The sequence below is a fragment of the Microcebus murinus genome, chromosome 13 (genome assembly GCF_040939455.1).
Source record: "Microcebus murinus isolate Inina chromosome 13, M.murinus_Inina_mat1.0, whole genome shotgun sequence".
Classification (NCBI taxonomy): domain Eukaryota; kingdom Metazoa; phylum Chordata; class Mammalia; order Primates; family Cheirogaleidae; genus Microcebus; species Microcebus murinus.
The window spans coordinates 62,138,119-62,165,269 of NC_134116.1; the positions used below are offsets into that span (position 1 = coordinate 62,138,119).

General features: G+C 37.7%; 1 protein-coding gene across 1 annotated transcript in view; it reads right to left on the reverse strand.

Moving 5' to 3' along the window:
• WDFY2 (WD repeat and FYVE domain containing 2) overlaps nucleotides 1-27,151 on the reverse strand; it is a 159,946-nt gene that overhangs the window by 72,472 nt on the left and 60,323 nt on the right. Inside the window, exons 2-3 of the mRNA XM_012782651.3 lie at nucleotides 18,489-18,556; nucleotides 7,690-7,763 (exon numbers count right to left, since the gene is read on the reverse strand). Of these exons, the coding sequence (XP_012638105.1) occupies nucleotides 7,690-7,763; nucleotides 18,489-18,556 (142 nt within the window). The remainder of the gene's footprint in view (nucleotides 1-7,689; nucleotides 7,764-18,488; nucleotides 18,557-27,151) is intronic.

Sequence of the window (27,151 nt, forward strand, 5' to 3'; positions counted from 1 at the left end):
TTAAAGAAAGGATTATCACAAGATATGTGACTCAGTCCTCCAGATAGGGTTAAGGCTTGGAGCTCACACCCTGCTGTTCCCTCAGAAACTATTTAGGCTATAAAAAAGCGGATTCTCAAAAAAAGGAAAAAAACAACTTTGAAAGAGAGAGATTTACATCTCTTTTCTGTCCATTCAGCTCTTTTCAGAAGTTGTGCAAAACAGAACTCCTCCAGCATGCCCATGGAGGATTGATCTTTAACTGTTACTGAGGAAACTGTGGGATTCGGTATTTTCCTATTATTTTTGCAAGGCCCGCCCCTTTCTGCACATGTCTATAGTTCCAGCTACTCATAAGGATGAGGCAAGAAGATGGCTTGAGCCCAAGAGTTTGAGGCTGCAGTGAGCTATGATGATGCCACTGCACTCTAGCCGGGGCAACAGATCAAAACTGTCTTAAAAAAAAAAAAAAAGAAAGAAAGAAAAACTATATGAAGACAGAAAAGAAGGTGATGTGAAGGTGTGGGCAGGAATTGAGGTGACCCATCTATAAAGCCAAGGCATGCCAAGGACAGCCAGCAACCACCAGAAGCTAGGAATAAGCAAGGAACAATTCTCCCCTGCAGCCTTCAGAAGGAGCATGGCCCTGTCAACATCTTGATTTGAGGCTTCTGGCCTCCAGAACTGTGAGAGAATAAACTCTGTTGTTTTAAGCCACCCAGTGTGTGATACTTTGTCACAGCAGCCCTAGGAAACTAATATACCAGGTATTGATATGCTGTAACCGGTAATGACTCATCTTATTCTCCCGGAACTACACAAGCTCTGTTACAAACACTATAATATCTTGGACCTTGTGAATATAATAAAACACTTACAGTCCAAGATCCTGGTTTCAGAGGATCAAAACAGCTCTGATGATTCTTGGATTTCCTTCTAGAAGATGCTAAATATCATACTTTCAAAGAGGTAATTTCTACTTTCATTTGAAAAAATAATATCCTTGAGGCTTCTGCAATGGAGATATACCTTTTGCTTCCCTGTTACAGCAATAACTGTCTGCCTGAGTATTTTCTATGACCTGTGATATAGCTATACTATCTATGAGGTTCTGCCAAGACATACACCGTCATAAAGTCCATCACATGACACAATTTCAAAACATGTCCTAAAGAATACTTCTGGTAAAACAGATAAAAACAGTGATATTCTTGTAAAGTATACTCAAAAATTATAAAATATGAATGATGTGAGAAGGCATATTCCTTCAATAATCCCCAAAATTCATCAGATTTCTAGTCTAGTTAAAAAGGAGGCAATCAAAGACTTAACAACATATTTTATGGTCCCACGAACTGTCAGGAACACATTATATTTCTACTTACATTTCTTATCTGCTTGCTTAATGTATATCTCTATGTATTCTGTGTATGAATTTCAAGAAGCAGTACATGAATGTCAAATTCTTCCATGTGCCCAAACTAGTCACTTCAACACAGGATCTGCTCATATTGTGTCAACTGTTGAGAGCATATTTACCCTGCCAGCCTAGTGCCCAATATTGTTTTTAGCATCCTGATGAGATGAGTGGAAATGGCTTCTTTCCCTCATTCAACTGACATTTTACAAAGCATCTACAGTGGCGCACAACTCTGTTAGGATACAAAGCTGAAGCAGACGTGGTCTTTGCTTGTAGGCAGTTCACAGCGCAGGAAGGAGACAGACCCATAAACTAAGGAGAATGCCTAGGCTTCAAGGCACACAGGCAGAGTTCCCATGTCAGCTGAGCTGCTTCCTAGCTCAGTAAGCTAGAGAAGGTATGTAAACCCTCCAGGCTTTTGTTTCCTTATGTAAAATATGTGAATAATACTACCTATATCATAGGATTATTATGGAATGCTGGATGAGGCATTATATTTAAAGCAGAGTGCCTAGTACATAGTAGCTGTTCAACAAATGTTTGGTTTTCATTCCTTTTTCATTCCCTTGGATAACCCATGTGAACTAACAGTAATATATACTGTAAAAGCATAATAACCACAAGAATTACCAAAACAACAGCAACAAATCCATACATGGTCGATATCATTATTTTTTATACAACAATCACCATTCTGAATGATAACAGTTGTACAGATCAATCTTCTCCTCCCATCCCAAACTTCCCATAACACATAGATGAGATTAATATTCAGAGAACAGAGATTTTATAATTTTGGAGCTTTGTTCAAAAAATCTTTAATGGGTATGCATTTACCCTTGGCAAGATATTAATAAAAATTTTGGTTCCGTAACAATTTTGATGAAGAAGAAAATACATATACATCTCTATGACTATCCTACAGCCATTATTCATTAGGGTTGGTAGAAATTAATTTAATGGAAATTCTTTAGTTCTGTGCTGACATTTCCTCAGCTCAAGGTCAGGAGGATCGCTCAAGGTCAGGAGTTCGAAACAGCCTGAGCCAGAGTGAGACCCCATCTCTACTATAAATAGAAAGAAATTAATTGGCCAACTAATACATATAGAAAAAATTAGCCGGGCATGGTGGCGCATGCCTGTAGTCCCAGCTACTTGGAGGCTGAGGCAGTAGGATTGCTTGAGCCCAAGAGGTTGAGGTTGCTGTGAGCTAGGCTGACGCCACAGCACTCACTCTAGCCTGGGCAACAAAGTGAGACTCCGTCTCAAAAAACAAACAAACAACAACAACAAAAAAAAAGTGTTATTCTTGTAAAGTATACTCAAAAATTATAAAATATGAATGATGTGAGAAGGCATACTCCTTCAATAATCCCCAAACTTCATCAGATTTCTAGTCTAGTTAAAAAGGAGGCAATCAAAGACTTAACAGCATATTTTATGGTCCCCTTTAAATACAGTAGAAAGTCTTGGGTTGGGATTAAGGGGAATTTTCCTTGGTAGGGATTTAGTTCCTTTATGTAATGCTAACTACTCATCCTGAGTCGAGGCTTTCACAATTCCCCATTAAACTTCTTTCCAAATTGGTTGATTTCTCTGCAAACATTTCTTGCCCTTTGTTACCTCCATGTTTTCTTTCCCCATGCCATTAAGTTAGTCTGAAATACCTTATCTTCCTATCATGGCTAATCAAATCTGAGACTGTCTTCTAAATCCAGCTCACATCCAGTCTCCATAGAGCTCTCCCAGAGCACTGTCTCCCATTCTCTTCTGACCTCACTGCCTTGCCAAAATCACATTCACTGGTGTACTGCTACTTCCGCTGTTATTTGTTTACTTTGTGTTACTTATTTCATAACTTCATTTTTCATGAAAATGAAAAATGTCTCCACAACTGAATTATAAACTCTTTGAGACCAGGAGCCACATTATGTTAGAATTGAGCATACTCTTTTGTACATAAATGAAACCTAAATATATGTTGTTTGTTTAGAATACATGAGATACAACAACTGAGAGTTTTAAGTCCTACTTCAGCATGAATAGCAATTAGCACGATCAGAGTACTTTCAATATTAAAACAGAAGATATTACTGAAAACTCAAGATAAATTAAACTACTTGCAGATCTTCTTTCCCTACAGAATTGTATAAACATTTTGAGTAGTACTAGAATTATACAAATAAACTTATTTTGAATAGTAATAGAATTGTACAAATAAGCTATCATAGAATTTAAGCAAGTGCTTATTACAACCAGCTTTAAATAATAACAGTGTTTATACTTTAGTCAATAAACTTATTTAACAAATTATTCATTGAGTTCCTAACTTGTACAAGGAATCACACTGAGATCTGCTAGGAGAAGAAATGAATAAAAGACTGGCCAAGGCCTCAACACCTAATACTTTAATGGAAGAGAAAGGCTTAACAAAATTTTACAAAACAAAAGTTAAATAAGCAATATGATACAGCTAACCCTACTGAGTATTGCGTGTGATTGATTTCAGCTAGTAGGGTTCAGTAACCAACTGCCAAAAATAAAATAAAATGATAACATTTGAACTAGGCCTGGAAAGATAATTAGGACTATGTAGACCAAGATGGCAGAAGATGATTCTAGGCTATACACTCATAAAGGGCAAAAGGTAGAGGTATGAAAATATATTCTCACCCCATCTTCAGTCTCTCTCAGTAGGGAATCTCACCTGCTACTTCATGGGGAAAAAACAAAAAGCATTCCTCTCCTACATCTCAAAACATATTGACATTTCTGTTTCTCTTTCCCTTCTAACTCAAGGGTCCTCATCCTTTCCCACAGCTAAATTTTCCAAATTGTTCTGACCCTCTCACTGTTTGTCTCCTGTCGGATCTTGTTCCAGTGCTCAACCTCTCTCTCATTCTCTTTACGATCAAATTTTTGAAAGAATGGTGTGTATTTGCTATCTCTACTTCATCTCAAATTTACTACTCAGTTACATAAGTATACCTGTCTCTTAAATCTTATACAATGTGTTCTTTTTATTCAGTAAAATAAAGTGAAATAAGGATTTACTTTCCAATTTCATCCTTTCTTAGTTAACCAGTGTTTGTTCTCAAAATTTATTTGCTATATTCAAGAACCAGAGAATATATAGTCTCTGACTACAATTTCTCATGTCTAGAAAGTAAATTATGAAACAGCAGAGACTAAGTATTTTCAGTAAAGAACCTGTTATTGTCGTGATCAATGAGAATCCTGAACCTTAAACATGCTGTCCTCTCTGTGTTATCTTCCTCTAACTTAGCACTCTTTATAATTCTTCAGACAAGAATAGTAGAATGTGCAATTGATCTTCCTCAGCAACATAAAGGAGGAACTTTCAAGGAAATTATTTCACACAAGTCAGGGTCCTCAATCTTTCTCAGAAGATCAGAGTAAGATAAGGTTTGATATCTTGACACCGTACTGACATACCTAGAGAAGAGACAGTTCCAGTGCCTGATTGATGTGCTGGTTCTTTGGCAGTTTCATTTACTAAAGGAATAATGCCTAAGATGGTTTCTCCTCTTATATACAATAAATAGCTAGAATTCTCCATAACTTACTTTGCTCACCTTTCTTACCTTCAAAGCCAAATGTATCAGCACCCATTAATCACCCACATTAATATCTAAAGTGCAAAGAACCACCCATATGTTATATAAACCTAAGTCTTTTCATAGACAGTGAGTGTTACATACACTGGTCTGTGAACTACTGGACAATAGATAGATCTCAGCTCATCTTTTCAGACTTCCTTTGTAAGGGACACTTCAGAAGTTCATTGAATGATCTCCCTTTGTCTTTTAAAAATAAATTTACTCCCTCTCTGGGAGGCCGAGGCGGGAGGATCGTTTGAGCTTAGGAGTTCGAAACCAACCTGAGCAAGAGCGAGACCCGTCTCTACTATAAATAGAAAGAAATTAATTGCCCAACTAATATATATAGAAAAAATTAGCCAGGCATGGTGGTGCATGCCTGAGGCAGGCTCCCAAGTAGCTGGGACTACAGGCAGAAAGATTGCTTGAGCCCAGGAGTTTGAGTTGCTGTGAGCCAGGCTGATGCCACGGCACTCACTCTAGCCTGGGTAACAAAGTGAGACTCTGTCTCAAAAAAAAAAAAAAAAAGAAAGAAAAAAGAAAAAGCTATGGTGGCCGAGTGGTGGCTCACGCCTATAATCCTAGCACTCTGGGAGGCCGAGGCAGGCGGATTGCTCCAGGTCAGGAGTTCGAAACCACCCTGAGCAAGAGCAAGACCCCAGCTCTACTATAAACAGAATGAAATTAATTGGCCAACTAATATATATAGAAAAAATTAGCCAGGCATGGTGGCGCATGCCTGTAGTCCCAGCTACTCGGGAGGCTGAGGCAGGAGGATTGCTTGAGCCCAGGAGTTTGAGGTTGCTGTGAGCTAGGCTGATGCCACAGCACTCTGTCTAGCCTGAGCAACAAAGTGAGACTCTGTCTCAAAAAAAAAAAAGTTACAAGTCAAGTTAAACTATTAAACAACATAGGGTCTTATCCTCCAATCTTGACAAATACACTTCCAACTACCTGAAGGTACAGGTTCAAATTTAGAATTCTTAAACTCTTTGAAGTTCCATACCATAATGTGCTCACATGGGAGTAAGAGAGGAAACTAGCAGGCCCAACTCAATAAAAAGTCGTAAGACCTGAACCAAGGTCTCTGACAAAACTCGGAAAACAGATGCAGTGAAGAAACTGGTTAAGATCAAGAGGAGCCAAGACAGTAACAAGAACAACATCTGCTTGCCCTGGTAGCTCATTATACCCTACTTATAATGTATTAGGATACTAAAAGAAATTCCCACCAGAGCCATGACAGTTTACAATTACCATGACAACCCCTACAAGTTACCTTATATGGTAAAAAAGAGGAGGAATTGCCAATTCCTGAAAATCTCCACCCTTTTCCCAGAAAACCTATGAGTAATCCACCCCTTATTTAGCATATAATCAAGAGATAGCCAAAATAGAGCTCACCAACAATGTACTCTGTTTCTGGGGTAGCCTGCTTGCTGTTTGTTTCTTTAACAAATGCTGCTTTCATTTCCAACTTAAGTCTTGCACTTAAATTCTTTCCTGCATGAAGCCAAGAACCTTCTTGGCCTTCTAGCCTGGACCCCAGTTTGGGGGTCCACTTTTTGGCGTTAGAAGGACTAGCCCATTCCCTTCTCTTCCCATTCTCCAGCTCTGTGGACACCTTGAGAGGTCTTGCACACCTCAAACTGCTACCCCTTTGCCATCCCTCAGGCCTAAGCAAATATTCACTGGCTTTATCCTACTAAGGACAGATCCAGAAAAAAGGCCCATACAGACTCTGGAAGAAGGCTCTGTGCTGTTTGGGGCAGGAAATTCCAGAGTCCTGGTAAGCATAGGATGGGGTGAGAGAGAGAGTGAAGGTGTGGGCTAGTCACATCCCCTTGGCCCCTCAGATTCTTCACCCTATGGGGAAGTGTGATCAGAGTAGAGCCTTCCAATTTACCAGTCCCAAAGCAGGGTCCTGCTTGTCTAGAATTAAAAGCAACACTGGATAATACCAAATGGAGAATTACCGGATCAGTCTTGTTACTAGTTAATACATTAGTAGAAACTAAATACATAAAAAAAAATTAAGTAGATAGATAAAACTCAAAATTCCAATTTCTAATAAGTTCAGTTCCCTCAAGATCTATAATCAAAGGATCTAAATTCATTTGGATCTACCCTACAGACTAAAGGTAGATTCTGTACTTTCTTTACAAATTCATACAAATTTATAAAATTCTATTCAGATGCTAGAGGGAGCTGAGAAGACAAGAAGCAGAAGGAAGAAGGGAAGGAAGAGAACACGAAGTATCAAAGACAAGATCACACATACAAATATAAGAGAAAGTGTTTTCTTCCTGTTCTGTTGCTGGTGTCTACAACATAATTAACCATCTGATTAAAGCCACTAGTATCGCAGCTTGCTCTCACAAAGCCAGATTCATGCAGTTCACTCGTTAGCTTCCCAATTCCCCTAAACTAGCCATTGTGTGCATGGCAGGTCAAGCTGAATCTCGTCAGCATTTATGTGGACACTGATGACAGCTCTCCTTACACAGAATCTCTTACCGTAATATGCTGCACTACAACTTCCACTTTACTTAACAAGAAAATGATTCTGTTAATTTGAAAAAACTAATAAATAATTCTCATCACAATAAATATACATACTTCACAGGAAGGGAAGTATTTCAACTGGAAATCTTATTTATGTGTACTTACTGAGATTGTACCATTGTCTAGACCTATGGACAGTCTTCTTGTTTCCGGGTTAAAAGACATGCATGAACATGGAGCTGAAAGAAATGAACATGTTGATGAAATTAACAAAACGATGATTCTCATCGATTTAGGAGTGCCTAACTAGCTAAAAGTGTGGGGCTATTTTCCCCCACTATTTCTTGAAAAACAGTTCATTTAACTCCCACTCACCAAAAAATAAAAACAGTTATTTTACAACCAACCCTTAGTTTTTCAGTTGTCTATTCAATGAATATAACAAATAAGATAGTTGATCTCAAACTGGGCACGTTCCAAAGAGCTTGGTCTCAGCTTGTTGTCAGTATTGGGTCTAACTTTACTGAACTAGATTAACGATATTTTGCACTGTATAATCTTTCTGTTACCACTCTTTCTGTTCCACCCTGATTCTACCTTAAATAGAAACAATCTATCTTTTCTGAACTAGGAAAACAAAAGAAAGATCTTGTTATCTCCCCAGCCTCTTCAGCCACATACATACACATATACACACTAGTATAGAAATCTACTTTTTGATTCAGAATTAATTTGGGGCATATGAACTACAGGGAGTTTTTTGCTTTTGACATTCAGGAGGTATGCTGAAGGCTGCTGATTGAAAACGACTGAAGATGTGTCTCAATCTACAAGAGAAACAACTCATCATTAGGGCTTGACATTGTAGGAAAGAGACCAGGTGAGTCAGCACACCCAGTTCTGGACTGGGACTCCCTGTTCTGCAAGACTGACTGGTTGAGTACACCTGAGCTTAAGTAAATGAAGCTTGCCCAGAAGCCACGTGTGGCCACCAAGTGCTTACAAAACAGTTGCTTCTAGGCCCCTGCGTTCTCCTCTAACCTATGCTTGCTCCTAAGAATGGAGGCCTTTTGACAATGTACCCCATGCTAAAAGTTGTTCTAAAAAGTCCAGCACAATTTTTAAATGTCTTCCCCCAACCCCCGCATATTCACAGTAGCCCTGTAGATCATGAACTACTAGTCTTCATCATAATCACAATCAGCATCAAATATTTTTATTTCTATTTTTCGCAGTTGTTATTACATGTCTTACCCAAGGTCACATACAAAAAAGTTGGAAAAGGTTCAAAGACCAAACACATAGTCTCATTTTCAAACACCCAATTTATATTATCTTTAAACTATAAAAGAACTTCAAGTTCTATTGACAGAGCCACTTCAAAAACACATCACTTAGTACCATTTTTTCATTCTCTATCAAAGGGCCCTGAACAAAAACAACAAAAAATCTTCTAAACTGTATAAAGTATTTAACTTTTTTCTAATTTTCCATCATGATAGAATCAGAAAATAAAAGCATACAAAAAAAAGAATTTGTCCCCCAAACTTACAACAGTACAACACACTATCTTCTTTCTGGTTATCCACAAAATAAAACTGGAGTCCCAAAGATGCACTGCTGAACAAAGTAATCACATTATATTTAATGCACTGCCCTAAGGAAGTCAAGTGTTACTTGCCCTTGGCCTATACACTATGTCAACACAGTTTCTATACGCATGCCAAAATGCCAGGTCTCATAATCCCATAACATTAAAATCTAATGATTTCATGAAAAATTATGTTAGCTGAAACAAATCAAAAGAAAAAAATACATCGATTACAGCTATGTAAGGTACATACACACATAAAAGAAAATTATAAATGGGGACACTAAGCATAGTTCTTCTGTTCGAGTGACAAGATTATTTCTATAACATTGTTTTTAATGTTATTGTTTTGCTGTTCCTATTAAAATTAATTTTAAATATCTAACAATATTTAAACATGAGCATATGAAGCCAAACTCAATTGCAGTCCCAAGGGGCTACGCCAGAAACAACCTTATCATTTAGCTGCCTGCCTGACCATCTAAAAGTATTTTCTATGTGATTTCCTTTGAAGTTCTTATCTGGTTTTGCTACAGTTAGAAAACTCGCTGATCTTTAAATGTGATTTAAAAGACTTTTTCACAACATTGCATAGGCTACCCTTAAATCTATGTTGCTATTTCTTTATTCCTTGTCCCCTCCATTTGCTATATTTCTTGTTATTCTTTCACGAAAATTTAGAATGCTTATTACGTTCCAGGCATGTGCTACAATGATATATAAGGCATTACTGCCGCCATCAAGGAATTTACAGATTGTGAAACCAACTGTACATAGGAACTGTAAGACTTGATTTCACCTCCTTGATTCAAATCACTTTTATATATAGGAAGAAACATCACCAGAATTCAAAAGCAAAAGACTTTTCATACAAAGTAGCATAAACAAAAGAAATTTTAACAGAAATTCTGCTGTTCTAGAACTCATCTGCCTGAACCAAAGATGTTCTAGACAGGGGAATGCCAGAGTTAGATAGCATGAGCTCCCAGGTGCCCCAAAGGCACTATTACCTCTTCGAAGAGACATGATGGAAAAACACCAGGCAAATGTGTGTGTGTGTGTGTGTGTGTGTGTGTGTGTAGAGAGAAAGGCTTTTGGTAGGTTAGTCTTAACGATGTTCTCAAACCGTTTCCCAACTGTGACATGCCCATAGAACAGGACTTGGGTTGGTTACCCATAGCCTCTGGCTGGGCCAAAGAGCCAGAAAGTGAATCCAAAAGCATACCGATTTCCAGATTTCTTGTTACAGTAAATAACTTTCCTTGTGAAGGTCAAAGGAAAAACAGATTAACACAAAGATCCTTCTAACCTCAATTTAGCAGAAATTAACAAAAAGCAACTCTATAGCCCACACAAAACAGTTTTCTAGCCATGCAAGACAAATATTAAACGGGCAAAACTGTCTGGGGAAGGATAATGAGATACAGTAAAGTAAAGGTAATTATGACTAAATGGTAAAGGGAATCCTTTCACAGGAAGAATGGGGGAGACAAACAAAATATGATTTAAGCACAACATTTGTAGCTAGGTGGCGAAAAATGGCTACAAATATTTGTTATGCTTCACAAACAAGAACTCTGCTTTAAATGCTGTAAAACTAATAATTTATAAGGCAATAAATAAATAATTGGTCTCTCTGATGTCTAAACATGCAAGTTAGAAATGAACTGGTTAGGAGACTGTTCTTTTCTCCCACCTTGAAATTGCTCTCTCCAAAGAGTGAGTGAAGTGTCTGACCAGAACTATAAAATTATAATACAACTGCTGACTTCCTCTACCAAAACTGTATCCTTGAACTCCAGATGAAATAAATACAGCATGATACAAAATGTGAAGATTTATAAGCCTCACCTTTAACTGTTTTTCCCCATGAGAAATAATAACCACACAGAGTAAGATTTGCAGGGTGACCTGCATTTGCCAAGACCTCTTATATATGTCATGCTATATGCAGCTGTCCTGAGACTGCTCCTATACTCACCCAATAACTGAAACTCAAGGCCTTGACACTGGTCTTATTGATGTTATAGTTTAGTTTCCTATATTTTTCCCTATGTTTTTATTAAAATGTAGGAAAAAATGATTCCAGTTTCTTGATAAAATAGTATAGGAATCATTTCCATGCTACCTGAATAAGATTTCCCATCTACCTTTTTTGTCTCAAACTAATGACAGTCAAAAGAATGTACTGGAAAAATTCTAGAAAGCAATGAAAAGCACAAATAAACTAGAAAAGAAATTTGTACAGTCTATGAGTAATGGGACCTCTTATTCTCTTTTATTAGTATCAGGACTTTGGACCTTGATGGTCTGTCAAAGTCTCACCTTTAAAATTAAACACTTTCATAACATTGAGTGTTCGGTAAAATGAAAGCTTTGTCATTTAAGGCAGTTATTCAGCTTAAAGTTCAGGGAAAACTAAAATAAAGAGAAACTCCAGTATGGGTGATTATATTAATGATCATATAATTTGAAGGGGGAAAGCTCAAGAGATATGAGCTGTAGACAAAGGTGACTCAAGAGACCGATTTCAACCTTAACAGAGTCAATAACTAAATGGATTAGAGAGAAAGTGACTATTTTCATTTCTGATATTTTTATCCAACAATTGGTATTTTTAAAAAAATTGCCCTTGCTTATTTAAAAAAATGTAGTTGAGAAGAGACAGTCTCAAAACACTTCCATTTGGGGGAAAGTTTCCTAATTTCTATTATACCAGTAATTTATTCGTTTTATGACTAATTTATTTTTGTCCTTTGCTGACCAATTGAACTTTGCTCAAATAAACACAAGTTTCACTGAAGGTTAAGCTTGGATTTCAATCACAGTGCTTTACAATGCTAAAGGCATTATTTGGCAGGAGGCACTAATCTTCATGAGAGGTTCTGGTTGGAACTTTAAAACTAAATAAACAATGATACTTCTGCAAATATAACTTCAGGTGTTATAGGCATCCCCGTGAAGTTATATGTCAGAATTCCACAATAAGAAGGTCTTTAATAGAGCTTCCAATGAGCAATACATCCCTATAAAGCAAAGATTTAATTCATGGATACTATTTCACTCAGCCCTGTTTGTCATAGAATATTATTTATCATAATAGATTTATAATATTCAACCTCCCATGCCTTATTTCATTAGCATTTCTATATTTAGGACTTCGATTGTTTAACACTAAAAAGCACTTTTCATTTAAATCAAACATTTATGTACTCCACTAAAATTAATCATTTTGTTTTCTTTTAATCTAGTCTGAGTAACATCAGCAAAGTTACAGTGAATTAGAAGTGGTCACTTTTTCTCCCAGACAAGTTTTAAATTATAGTAAAGTGATTTAACTACAGTAAATTTTAAAATGCCCCGTCAGATGAAAATCAAATAAGAGTATGCTAAATAAATGCTGTACTTAGATTAATTAACATCTGGTATAGTCAATTTGGATAACATATGTTTTCCTTCTTTCCATTAAAAATCAAAAGTTCCTTGGATACCTTTTCTTCTTAGTAAATACAGAATTAAAATATCATATTATATTATGGTTTTTAAAATGTAAATAGTAAAAATAATAAGTTGTTTTTATTTATTTTTATTTTAAGAAAAAAAAACATTTTACACATGGTTTTATAATGTAACCTATACCAAAAAGAAACCAACAAATAGAGCAATACATTTTACAACCAGAAGCCCAGAAATTATTTGAAATAAGGTATAAATTAAAAACAGAGTGAGCAGTTTTCAGTTATACACATATCTCTCAGTCTGCCAAGAAACTCTCTCAATTGAGTTAAAAAATGTTTAAAAGTCCCTAAAACAATCACTACTTTATAAAAACAGAAACTTCTGGGGACTGAACTTAAGTATAAACAGGTATTTAAGAATGAAAGAAGCCACGCGTGGTGGCTCACGCCTGTAATCCTAGCACTTTGGGAGGCCGAGGCGGGCGGATTGCTCAAGGTCAGGAGTTCGAAACCAGCCTGAGCGAGACCCCGTCTCTACCAAAAAAAAAGAAACTTCTGAGTTCATTATTTTAAATACCTTTCTACCACTAATCTGTCCACATGAACTTTTCCCCAAAACTCCAATAAACCCAGCAGATGAGTTAGGATAAGCACACAAACCACCTCTACAGTCTTAAGTTGTCTAAAGTCTGCTTCACCAAGGAGAAAACTAACGTTTGCAATTTACATACAAAATAACTCATTTCCAGTCCAGATATAAAGCATATGACCATACTAATCAACTTAATTTTCCAAATCCCCAATTTCAAGTTACCTGTTGATTTAAGACTACAGTCTCAATAAATGGGAAAAGGAAACCAACTCACCCACAAACTCACAAATTAGTCGATTGTTCCTAATAACTCTGGGATAACATCAGCAGTGATAGTATATATTGTTAAACACCAAGAAACTAAAGGTATTTTACAAATAGTTATTTGACATATTTGATAACCAAAATATTTTTGCAAATTTGAGAACAAAGAAAACAGTACATCTGTTAGGCCTCAAAGCAGAGAAAATGTAAAGGACTTGCCCAGAATGACTCAGCAATAGACAGCCAAAATGAAAATCAAATTCCAGTTTCCTCCCAGGCCCCAAGCACAAGTTCTAACCTACAAGCTATTCTGAATACTCCAATTTGAAACAAAGCATTGGGGGGGGGGTGAATTTAATGTAAACAATAGACTATGTTCAAACGTTCATCTTAACTAAGATTATTTATTTAATGTATTTCCCACTTCATTTCACAAAGAGTTTGAAATGGCTTAAAAATCAGGTACAATAAAACCAAAAAACAGAAATAAACAAAAAGTTACAACTATGGTAAAAAATATATATATATAAGAACAGGAAGAAAATTAAACCAAGGATTTGCTGGGAAACTTAGTAAATTTCATGCTTCACATTATCCACAAGGACCAAGTACCAAGTCCTTTGTGCTGTTTCTCCCAACCTTTTTCACCTCATGATACACACAGAAAATTATATTTGTACAGCCAGTGAAATAAATGGAAGAGACTAACCCTTCCTTCCACCCGCCTCCCATGCCTCTTCTCAGCTAAGCAGTCAGTTCTCAGGGGATTGTAATCCATGTGGACCACATCAGTAGGCTCTGCCTTCAAGAAAGCAAAGTGTTCCCAGCCCCCTTATCTAAAAAATATTGCCCCTTCATGCTTTTTCATAAAAGGGGCGCTGTGAATTATGGTAGACAATCACTCCAAAAACAGCTATAAAGCATTTCATATAACATACACATCAGTATAAGAAAAGGGCACAAGGAATGAAGGCGTTTCTGCAGAGGGCTGACATAAAGGGGGAAAACCCAGAATTTAGATAAATAATCAGACTGAATATCCTTCATGCTGTCTACCACAAAGAGCTTCTCTCTCAATCATGCTTTTAATAAAAACCGGGAAGCTGAAAATGATGTGATTCAATGAGGACTTGAGTCCCTATACTTTAAGCAGTGGCTGAGCAGATGGAGAGGTGGCCATACTTGTGAGAAAACTGAGGGGCCCAACCACAACTTCCAATGGGTGCAAATGCCATCTCACCAGGCCAAAGCAGAGAGCCAGGAAGATGATGAAATTGGTCATTTTATTGCTGTTAGGTGTGCCTATTTATTTGTAACTATTTGTGAAAAAAATGCCTTCTGTTTGGCTTTGGGGATAAATTCACAAATACTTGGGAGCCAAAGTAAATTCCACTTGCCTGCTGTGGCAACAAACAAAAGAACCCACAGAGATTTTCCACTTCTCTGGTTCCCACAAGCCTCCCGGTCAGGTGTTTGGCAGCCATGTTGATCTACTGATTCTCCACACCCAGGGGAGAAGTGGGCAGTAAAGGCCCAGCCATGCCACCCAATCCTCTCAAAGAGTAAGAAAAATCTCCAACACCTGCCACCCTACCTCTTGCATGAGATTCCTCCCCACCTCTCCTTCGTCTGATCCCATGAACAGCAGGCCTAGTTAGTAAATGTGAAATAACTCAGCCACGAAAATAGGAACACCAGTGCTATTCGCATGCTTTTTCTCTGTAGTGTGATACAAATGTGGTAGTTAAAATGGGATCTATTAGAACCCTGGAACAAATAATCACATTTATGGCTGCAACTGAAACTTCAACTCTGTACCCTGAGGAAGATCCCTCTCTGGTTTACAAGCTCAGGCAGGGTCCCAGGTGGGTAGGTAGTAAGTTGATACTGTCACAGACAATTAGCAGCTGCTATGTGAGATATACCAAGAGAGTATTCTTTTTTGAAAGACTGGTTGATATGGAAAGGCTCTGATTTCTCATTCGTCCATAAAAATTAGCTAGTTTATAGGAAACTACAAAAGAAGTCAGCAGTCACCCTCAAATTCTCCATAGAGAGCAAGCTTTAAAATGAACTTTCCTCAGGGAAACCCTGTGACCAAGTGCCCGTGATACCTACTTCCCGTGTTGTAACACTCAGCACACATCATGGCCAGGACTCATTTAATATCTGCCTTCCCCAACACACTATAAACGCCATGAAAGCAGACATTGTCAGCCATATTCAAGCACTATAATTAAATGGACAAAATAAGGAAATAAGCCATATTTTAAATGTGCAGAATATTTTTTTCTTTTCTTCTGTATTTTCAATACTACTTATTATATACTCATATAAACACAATATGGTCATATCTGCCTTGTGCTAGCCATCTATAGCCTACAGATATATTGTACTTTTCCCCTTATTTTGTAACTAATGCCACATAACCATTATTTAAGGATCATACTAAGTAACCTCTTAGTAAAAACAACTTTCAATAGAAAGGACTGCAAAATAGATTTGGAAACTCAAATCTATTTCAGGTTCTCTAACTGATGGAAATGTAGCTTATATCCTTTTGCAATGATTCTGCCTCTTTGAGGTTAAATAAAGTTTATATTCTTGCTAAGAGGTCAGTTACTATATCATCTGAATGCATAAGAGTCTTAGGAACATAAATACCAATTTCTGACCAACTGTTATGAATGTAGCCTTTTTTTTTTTTTAACCTCTACACAGTAGTGGAACCACCCAACAATGAAAAGTACTGAAATCATCTTGACCATATGTACTTTGTTTATCTGCAAATCTCTGGCACCTAGGTCAGTGGCCTGTGTACAGTAGGTATGCAGTAAATATTTGATTGGCATGTGTATTTATACTTATATATGCATAAGGTTTCACACATCAGCCCTATATATGCATAAGGCTTTACACATGTTCATGGTAACATTATATACACAGATCATCAACATGTTGGCTATAATGTCACAAGACAAACTTTATACACTCACATCACCTAGAGATTTTATTAAAATGGAGATTCTGATTCAGTGGCTCTGGGGTGGAACCTCATAGTACATTTCTATTAAGTTCCCAGGTGATGCTGAAGCTACTGGTCCACAGACCACATTCTGAATAGCAAAGTAATCCCTTTTGTACCCCCTTCAGTAGAATACCATAGGCAAAGCATATAAGTAATTAGAAGGTCCTCTTTCTCAAAGTTCATGTTCAGTCCTAAGGAAAATAGATAATAATGTCCTCAGGGAAACTCATCTTTATTGCCAACCTGAATCCTTCAGTAAGTATTTATTGCGCACCAATGCCAGGTATAGGAGCTACAAGCAACCTTTAGTCATTCTTGATGAAAATGCAACTAGAGGCTTCTCTGTATTCTCAGTGATATTCAGATAAAGAAATTAGAGAATGGCACCAAAATCTGTATGTATGTGTATACAGGGAAGGGAGTGGGTAAGCAATCACTTAGGATCCTGTGCCTTCATGAAGTTCCTATTAATGCTCATCTCAGAAAGATTCCTTGCTTGCCATCCCCAAATCCCCATCATTTCACCCAGGTCTGCCATATATGAACACATACACACACACACATATACACATATATATACACGTGTGTGTATGTGTGTCCTATAGATCTCTGAGGCCAACTTCAAATTGCTGGATTATAACCCTTCTCCATCTCTTCCAGCTAGATACTGTATCAAATTTGATAAAGAAGCCAGACCAGAGGACTGGTTATATCACCTGAAAATCAGAAAAAAAATCAGAGAATTCCCTTCCTTTTCCATTTACCTAAACCCTCATCACTGCCATGGCTTAAAAAGAAAGTTCATCTTGAGCCCATTGCGTATAACAGTGTCTTCCAGAAACAAAACAGGTAAAGGAAGAATACAGCATTCAGAATTATAAGAAGTTTCTTCACAAAAAAGGGGCAGAATACTCGGTTCAGCTTCATGCTTACCATCTACTTAGTACAAAAATCTAAAGGCATGCAAAAGCCTCAGAGAGAATTTGAAGATCATTGAAAACCATCACATCCTTAATAATTCATTTGTTCATAAACAGGCAAAATTGTTGTTTGAATTATTACAGTATGCCAAGGCATAAACATGAACACATTTACAATTTAGCATGAATTTATTTTGGCTGTATATAGTGATATGTACTTCTGAAACTGGGATACTTATATCAAAGGAAGAGGTACACACTGCAGCAAGCCAGAGGGTAAATTAGCCCAAACAACAAACCTAGGAGATTTTTCAAGGGTGTTAATTTTAATTAATATTTGATGGCAAGGGACTAAGGGAAATGATTAATACAACTGATAGTGCATTTAAATAATCATTTTACACTAAAATAAACATGAACAAGGATGTCTAAAACTTCATTAATTTTAAAAATGAAACACTAAAAAGATATTTCCTGTTTTAGGGGAAATTTAGCTAGCTCTTCTCTATCTATGGGGGAACTTCTTGGTGGAACAGTCTAAGGATCACTCATACCTATCTTTTAAAAGCATATTTGGAAGATTTATTATTTATCAGTGCAAGGACATATTTCTCAGGTAAGATCTTACGGAAATGAGATTGACTTCTAATTAGAATGTTTCAATCCTAAGCAAATACTTTTGAGAACTGAAGGCTGAATGCCTTGACTTTGAATAAATGATATGAAAATAAGGCAAGGACAAATTTACTTCACAAATGTAATCACTGGACAAAATTTGAATGTCTAAGGACACACTATAAAATAGTTAAATAGAAAATTGGAAAAGAGACAGAGACTGCTGTAATCAGACAGTCTATGTGCTGTAGTCCTTCTTCCATTAATCTTATTCAGAAACTATGAATACAGAGTCAATTTCAGAACAATTTTCTTACTTTACATAGTGAAAGCCTTAGAAAAATCTAAAATGATTTAATATGATACTTTCCATTATAATGAGAATGCCAATCCTAGTATTCTCTACTCAAGAAGAAAAGACAGAGAAAGCAATCTGGGAAGGAAGGAAAGTCGGGGTGCATGTCTGGTTTTTCAAGGCAGAGATGCAGATACTTACACGGCATTGCATGGTATATGCTTGGCCAATACTGTCCACTGTCTCTCTTTAACCAAACACGAACTGTCCTACAAGAGAAGAAAATGTGTGCATGAAATCACATTGTTTAGTCATGGGAAAATGCTGCTACAGATACAAAGAAAACAAACCTCCTAATATTAAATATGTATATTATATCTTAACTATGTAATAGATATACACATATATCTTAGCCATATTATAAAATGTGTATGCATATATATGCATACAACATATACCTCTCAAACGAGCCTATATTCCTTACATTTAAGGCTTCTTTAGAATTACATATGACTCTTTAAATATATCCTCATATGTGTGTCTATATCATGAGAGTGCTTGAAAATTATTATTTTCATTGTTCTTATTTTGCCTTTCCAAGCATCTGACCTTTGTCCTAGTCTGGGGTCATTCATCTGCCTGAGGAACTATTAGATTTTACTAGTGAAGGAAGTACAAAGAGATGAAATGAAATAATATGCAGCATCTCACACCAACAGAAGGATTACATAGTAAGTTCATAGTCTTGCAAACCAAACCATTACCTTGAGAGGTACAGTTTTCCCAAATACGCTCAAGCAATAATAAGCTCTGAGACTCAGATTTTCTGAGCTACGGGGGCAGCCATGGGGCCCACCATGGAACAGGGTGATACTTCAGCAAAGGCTGTGCATGAAGTTCCAGGCTATCAGCTGGATAGAGACAAGCAGACTCCCAGGAGAGTTCAGAGGGCAGAGACCAAAGAAACCAAACCATCTGGGCAGCACCACTAGGTTCTGACCAACCAGAAAGGCCTGACAGCGAGTTACACTAGCCATGACATTATTAGCATTTGCCAGCAAGGCAAACACAACTAAGAGGTTAAAAGTTATTACCCTGGAGACCAGAAGAAATAGTGAACATCAAACAGAGGGAAATGGTCAGTTTCCCACTGCCAGGAGACAGGCCACACACCTCACCCCACACCCATAAGCCATCCCAGAGTAAAACGCAGACCAAGAGACTGACCATTTTTATCTCAGAGAGAGTTTTAACACTACCTAAAGAAACTATTTAAGTCATCATACTGGACTAAGTTTTAAATCATATTGGATATCCCTACCCAACAGCTAATCACTGGTTCTCCTATGGATAAATAGCACAAAAAAGACTGGAGCACCCACAGACACAATAAAGAATGCCATTTTCTCTGCTCAGCCGCAAGTTGTATTGATATGTGGTGATATGATGACATGTACATGAATAATTCAGTCTTTCTGATCAACCAGCCTTATTTGTAAGGTGGACAAATATAATGGCAAATAACTTAAAAGAAGTAACTCTATAAATATATTACTCATATACAAATCAGTGTTCACTCTTCTCTTAAACAAGCTCTTTTTACAATTTTTGCTAATACAACATTGTAATATCAAGATATTATCTCAGTAAGAATCAATACAAGAGTGACATCAGCGTAGATGGTGGAGTAGGACACTCCAGGAATCAGTCCCTCCACCAAATCAACTACTTAGGTGGCAAGAACTGTTAGCCCCAGCACCATGGCAGGTAGTCATGGAGACTGTGGCTCATGTTCCCAGAGGGCCTACTGATGTCTGAGCGGGAAGCTTGTCTTTCACAATTTGGAAATGTATGTTTTGATTTGTCTGATAGTTCACTGAGAGACTTGGGCAGGTGCTGGCTATTGTTTCAACCCTCCAGGGGTGAAGGGCTTCCCAGTGTCTTTCAAAGTAATTTAAAGAAACAGAAATGTTTTTCCTTATTGGATCCAAGCATTTAAGAAAATCACTGATGACCTCAGAGATAACAGAACAGAGACTTCAGTGATCAGAGCAACAAGGAATATAGTATTTGCAAGAATAGTTTAGAAAAGTCACCAAATTAATAAGTAGATGACTATAACATTCAATAAGAACAGCAATCCCTGAAGAGGAAGGAGAATTGATTTCCAGAGTTATTGCATTACAGTATTCAAAATGTCCAGTTCTTAACAGAAAATTTAAAAGTATACAAAGAAACAGGAAAATGTGGCCCATTCACAGAAAAAAAAAAAAGTTGACAGAAACTATCAATGAAGCTGTAAATGCCTATACTGAAAAAGATCACAAATCAACAACCTAATTTTGCAATTTAAGGAACTAAAAGAAAAAAAAGAAGACCAAACAAAATCCAAAGCCAGCAGAAGAAAAGAAATAATAAAGATTCACACAGAAAAAAACAAATTGAAACTAGAAAACCCAAAATCAATGAAGCCACAAGTTGGTTCTTTGAAAAAAATCAACAAAAGTAACAAACCTTTAGCTAAACTGACTAAGAAAAATAGAGAAAATACAATTAATTTAAATCAGAAATTAAAGTGAGGACATTATTTTCTACCTTACAGAAATTTAAAAGGATTATAAGAGAATACTTATATACCAGCCACTTAAATAATCTAAATTAAATGGACAAATTCCTAGAAACATGCAATCTATCAAAACCAACTCAAGAAAAAGTAATCTCAACAGACCAACAACAATTGAATCAGTAATCAAAAACTTCCCAAGAAAGAAAAGTGCAGGATCAGATGGCTTCACTGATGAGGTCAACCAAATACTTAAAGGAGAATTAAGAACGATCCTATTCAAGCTTCCAAAAAATAAGAGGGAATACTTCATAACACATACTATAAAAGCCAGACAAAGGTACCACAAAAAAAAACTATAGACTCATACCTCTTATGAATATAGATACAAAACTCCTCAACAGGCCGGGCGCGGTGGCTCATGCCTGTAATCCTAGCACTCTGGGAGGCCGAGGCGGGCGGATTGCTCAAGGTCAGGAGTTCGAAACCACCCTGAGCAAGAGCGAGACCCCGTCTCTACTATAAATAGAAACAAATTAATTGGCCAACTAATATATATAGGAAAAATTAGCCGGGCATGGTGGCACATGCCTGTAGTCCCAGCTACTCGGGAGGCTGAGGCAGGAGGATTGCTTGAGCCCAGGAGTTAGTTTGAGGTTGCTGTGAGCTAGGCTGATGCCACGGCACTCACTCTAGCCTGGGCAACAAAGCGAGACTCTGTCTCAAAAAAAAAAAAAAAACTCCTCAACAAAATACTAGCAAACTAAATTAAACAGCACATTAAGAGGATTATGCACTATGACCCAAGTGGGATTCATCCCAAAGTACAAGGGTAGTTCAACGTAAGAAAATCAATCAAAGCTATACAGCATATTAGTAGAATGAAGAAAAACACGTGTGCACACACACAATCCCCTCAATAGACACAGAAAATACATTTGACAAAATTCAATAATCTTTCATGAAAAAAGCACTCAGCATATTAGAAATAGAAGGAAATTTCCTTAACCTAATAGAAAGCATTCATGAAAAATTCTTAGCTAACATCACATTCAATAAAGAGTAAAAGCTTTTCCCCTAAAAACAAGAATAAAGATGCCCACTTTTCCTCCTGCTATTAAGCATTTTTGAAAGTCCTAGTCAGAGCAATTAGGCAAATAAAAGAAATAAAAGGCATCCAAATCGGAAAGAAGTAGAACTATCTCTAGTTGCACATGACATGATTCTACATAAAGAAAATCCTTAAAGACACACACACACACACACAACTACTAAAGCTAATAAATAAGTTAAGCAAAGTTTCAAAGTACAAGATCGGCAAACAAAAAACATCTGTGTTTTCAATAGTAACCCACATTTTTAAAGAAATTACAGCCCTCCAAACACTTTACATATACATTTCATCCTTGCAATACCCTATTAAATAGATCTGCTCACTGTATATACTGTCTTCCTTATACCAACTTGTATTAAGGGCACTTGATAAATTTTTATATCTAAAAATAAAAGCATAGTTGACTCTTGAATAGCACAAGTTTGAAAGGCCAAGGTCCATTTATATGTGGATTTGCACCCCAGAGACAGCCAAAATCAACTTTTCCTCCTCCTCAGCTTACTCAATGTGAATACAATTAGGATGAAGACCTTTATGGTGATCCACTTCCACTTAATAAATAGTAAATATATATTCTCTTCCTTAGGATTTTCTTAGTAACATTTTCTTTCCTCTAGCTTACTGTATTGTAAGAATACAGTATGTAATACATATAACATACAAAACATGTGTTAACTGTTTGTTACTGGTAAGTCATTTGTTCTATTCTCTTATCTCCTGGAGGTACAATAGCAGTTTAAGAAGGAAAAAACATATAGCATTTTAGAGGTCAAAACTACAATTTCTGTGGCTAGGAATTTCCTAAATAAATGTAAAGTCCACTATACAAAGCCTAGAAGTAAGTTTTAATTTTTCTGAAAATTATATTTTAAAAGCAACATGAAAAGCTTTTTAAAAAAATGTATTCATTTTTTATTTCAGAATATTACAGGGTACAAAGGTTTAGGTTACATATATTTCATTTGCACCAACGGAGTCAGAGCTATAGGCGTGTCCATCCCCCAGACAGTGTGCACCACACCAGCTAGATGTGAATATACCCATCCCTTCCTCCCCCCTCCCACCTGCCCGACACCCGATGAATGCTACTTCCATATGTGCACATAAGTGTTGATCAATTAATATTAATTTCATGGCGAGTATACGGGGTGTTTGTTTTTCCATTCTTGTGATACTTCACTTAGGAGAATGGGCTTCAGGTCCATCCAGGATAATACAAGCGGTGTTAGTACACCATTGTTTTCTATGGCTGAGTAGAACTCCATGACATACATTTACCACATTTTATTAATCCACTCATGCATTGACGGACACTTGGGTTGTTCCCACATCTTTGCAATTGTGAATTGTGATGCTATAAACATTTGAGTGCAAATGTCTTTTTTTTTTTTTTTTGAGACAGAGTCTCACTCTTCCCCGGGCTAGAGCGCCCTGGCGTCAACCTAGCTTACAGCAACCTCAAACTCCAGGGTAGCTTACAGCAATCTAAAACTCCAGGGCTCAGGTGATCCTCCTGCCTCAACCTCCCAAGTAGCTGGGACTACAGGCATGCATCACCATGCCCGGCTAATTTTTCTATATATTTTAAGTTGTCCAGCTAATTTCTTTCTATTTTTTTTAGTAGAAACGGGGTCTTGCTCTTGCTCAGGCTGGTCTCGAACTCCTGAGCTCAAACGATCCTCCTGCCTCGGCCTCCCAGAATGCTAGGATTACAGGCGTGAGCCACCACGCCTGGCCCAGATGTCTTTTTTATAATGTCTTTATTTCCTCTGAGTAGATGCCCAATACAGAGGGCTGACTATATATGGCCACACAAGGTCCATCCCCACCCCCATCCTATCCAGAAAAAATACAGGCTTTTTTCTATATTCTGGCAATCTTTAGGAGTCTGGTTATATTAATGGAGACAATGAACAACAGGGACTGGAACAAGCTGCATCTTCCAAGACAGCCAGAATCTAGAAGTTAGAAATTCTCCCCCACTGTCCCACAAGTGCACTTGTACACATTCATTCACTGACTTGTTGATTTATTAATTTACTTGACATTTATTAAGCACCTACTAGGTACTAGTACATGAAATGCACTGGAACCACAAAGGCAAGCAAGTGCCATCTCTGTTGTCAGGAAGCTCACAGAGCACTGGGGGAGACAGGTCACAGAACATTACAATACAGCAAGTTAAGAGCTAAGGTAGGGAGACACCCATGCTGTTATAGAGCACATAGGGGCATCTACCTGACTACAGAGCTGGGAGGTCAGGCAGTGTCAGAGAAAGCTTCTCAGAGATGACAGAGTCTGAAATGCAGGATGAACAGGCATCTGCCAGAGGAAAGTGGGAGCGTGTTCCTGATGGAGGAGCAGCACCAGCAGCCCTGGAGGCAAGAGCAAGCAGGAGTAGTGAGAAATAAGGGCTGAAGATAAGGAACCAGTCACAAAACCACAACTGGTTTTGTTTGTTTGAGGGAGGCCTGGAAAACACCTGGTTACCTTGAAGTAACCGGTTTGGAGGATGTGGGCTATAAACCAGGTGAAAAAGGAGGACTGGCCTAAAAGAGAGACAAGAACAGAGTTTAGAGCATTCAGGAAGGAGAAGCATCACGGTTTGCGGGCCAACCGGATGTGGGGTGCCACGTGAATGGGGGTGCCATTCCTCAATAAGTGATTCTGGGAGAAGGTAGTGGTGAGTCCATCTTGAGCATGCTGAATTTGTGGACAATCCAGTTATGGCTGTCGCAGAGTGAACTGTCTCTCTGGAGTTTAGGGGTGAGACTTGGGCTGAAAATTAAGACTTGGAAGTCACCAGCATGTAAGTAGTAGCTTCAGTAACTAAGAATAAAAGAAGGCCAACAACAGACACAAACCCCTGAATAACATCAGCAGCTAAGGGGTGTAGAAAGAAATACATCTGCAAATACCTTAGAGTGGGTCAGCAAAGAAATAGAAGAAAAATGCTTCTTTACTTCTCAGACACAGAATGTGTCCTGAATTTGGGTCCAGAAAATAAGGTCATCATAAGCATACCTAAGAACTGAACCAAATTCACAGTGAAAACGTGCCTACAATAAAATGTTATCTATATAGGTCACTTTTTTGAGAGAAAAGGGAAGGTTGGGGGTGGCGACAAACAGTATACCACAGGTTGCTAAGCTACTGAATAACATAAGACGGGGCGTCTACCCATGTCGAAATCCAGGCTTTTAAAAATGTGCCCTAGAATGATGCAACCTTCATTAGTTACCATAGCAATGAGCTTCATTTCCCAGGGGACAATTGTTATTTTTGCCACCACTGAAGTAACTTGGGGTGGGGGCTGGGGGCAGTGAATCCCACCATGTTTTAAAGACCCTGAGTTTCCAAGGAATACTTTTCTAATAGATTACATGCTGCAAGAGCAATACAAACAGAAGGAAGACAGCCCTCAGCAATCTGCAAACTAATAGAAAAACTTTGAGCAACAGGATGCCAATCAACATCTTTTTGTAGGTTTTACAGTCATTTGTTTATAGAGAAAAAAAATGCTCCAATGCAGAGAATGTTGCAGAGATTCTTAGAAAACACAGCTAAAGATTTTTTAAAAGCTTATTTCTCTATGATTATTAGACTTCTCTGATTATTTGTAATAAGAAAAAACTGACAAGTTCCCAGCAAATGCATTTGGATCACATATAAATAAATAAACTAGACTCAATCTTCTACAATGCACCGTGTATCTTTATATCCAGGATTTCTTGACCATAGACAGAAGCTGCTGTCTGGAAACTAACTGGAAGTGTAATTAAGGTGGCCAGGGGTTTAAACAGGGACTCAAGATGGTGCTGTCCAGCCTCTGGTCCCTTCTGCCAAGTAGCTCGTTCCTCACATTAACAACCCTGCTACAAGACCTAAACAACTTTATTGAATCACAGACACCTGGATATTTTTTTTTCCTAGCTGTAGCATACAGCAATCAGAGGCTAGAGAAGAGGTGTGGCTGTCTTATGTTTCAACACTTTGGGCTTTTAAAGGCATTCCTGCTTTTGAAACATCCACAGACATTCTGGTCATTTGCAGTCATGTGTATCGGTGAGGTGTTCTTACTACAGCTGAATTCCCCCGGCATTTGAACCAGCTGGGTCCTTCCTCTTAATCCAAAGGCTGTGAGAGCCTTCACAATTTAGAATTTTAAAAATTACAATCAAGTGACAATATTTTCAGTATTTTTTTTAAATCTATAAAATGAAGTCTCAACATGAGGTTAAATGGACCCATATGCCAGGTGAGAAATTGCAAACATAAAATACCTGGAAATTGTTGTCTTATCAGTCAATAGTAAGAGCTCTGGGAGAAGAAAGGAAGCCACAAGGCCTTCATTCTGAATAGTTTTTTTTTTTTTTTGAGACAGAGTCTCGCTTTGTTGCCTAGGCTAGAGTGAGTGCCATGGCGTCAGCCTAGCTCACAGCAACCTCAAACTCCTGGGCTCAAGCGATCCTTCTGTCTCAGCCTCCCAAGTAGCTGGGACTACAGGCATGAGCCACCATGCCCGGCTAATTTTTTCTATATATATTAGTTGGCCAATTAGTTTCTTTCTATTTATAGTAGAGACGGGGTCTCGCTCTTGCTCAGGCTGGTTTCGAACTCCTGACCTCGAGCAATCCACCCGCCTCGGCCTCCCAGAGAGCTAGGATTACAGGCGTGAGCCACCTCGCCTGGCCATTCTGAGTAGTTTTACTACTAATAGTACTATTCAGTGTCTGCAAATAGTGTCCTTGCATTGTAGACTTGATTCTTTATATTTTGTTTTCTTGGTAATTTAACTCTTAGTGGCTAATGCTTATGCACAGCTTTGTGTCCTTGCATAGCTGTGAGTTTTATACTTCCCAGACACCCTCTGTCTCTCACCAGTGTACATGCATATCCACTTTCCCTTATGAGCATAACTTCCCTATGAAACCTTCCAGACACCTCAGGCAAAACTAAGCTTCAGGATCACACTGTACCTTGCACAGGGCTACATCAGGACATGTCACATTAGCCATAAACAATAGTTAGCAAGTCCTTCTTCCCATGACACAATGAATTCCTTGAGGACTTGTAAAATGTTTACCTTTGAATATTTTTATCTTTGATTTTTTTAAATAACTACAATATTTTCATTTTTTATCACATCCAATAATTAGGAAGTGCTTTTAAATGGTTATAAAAATA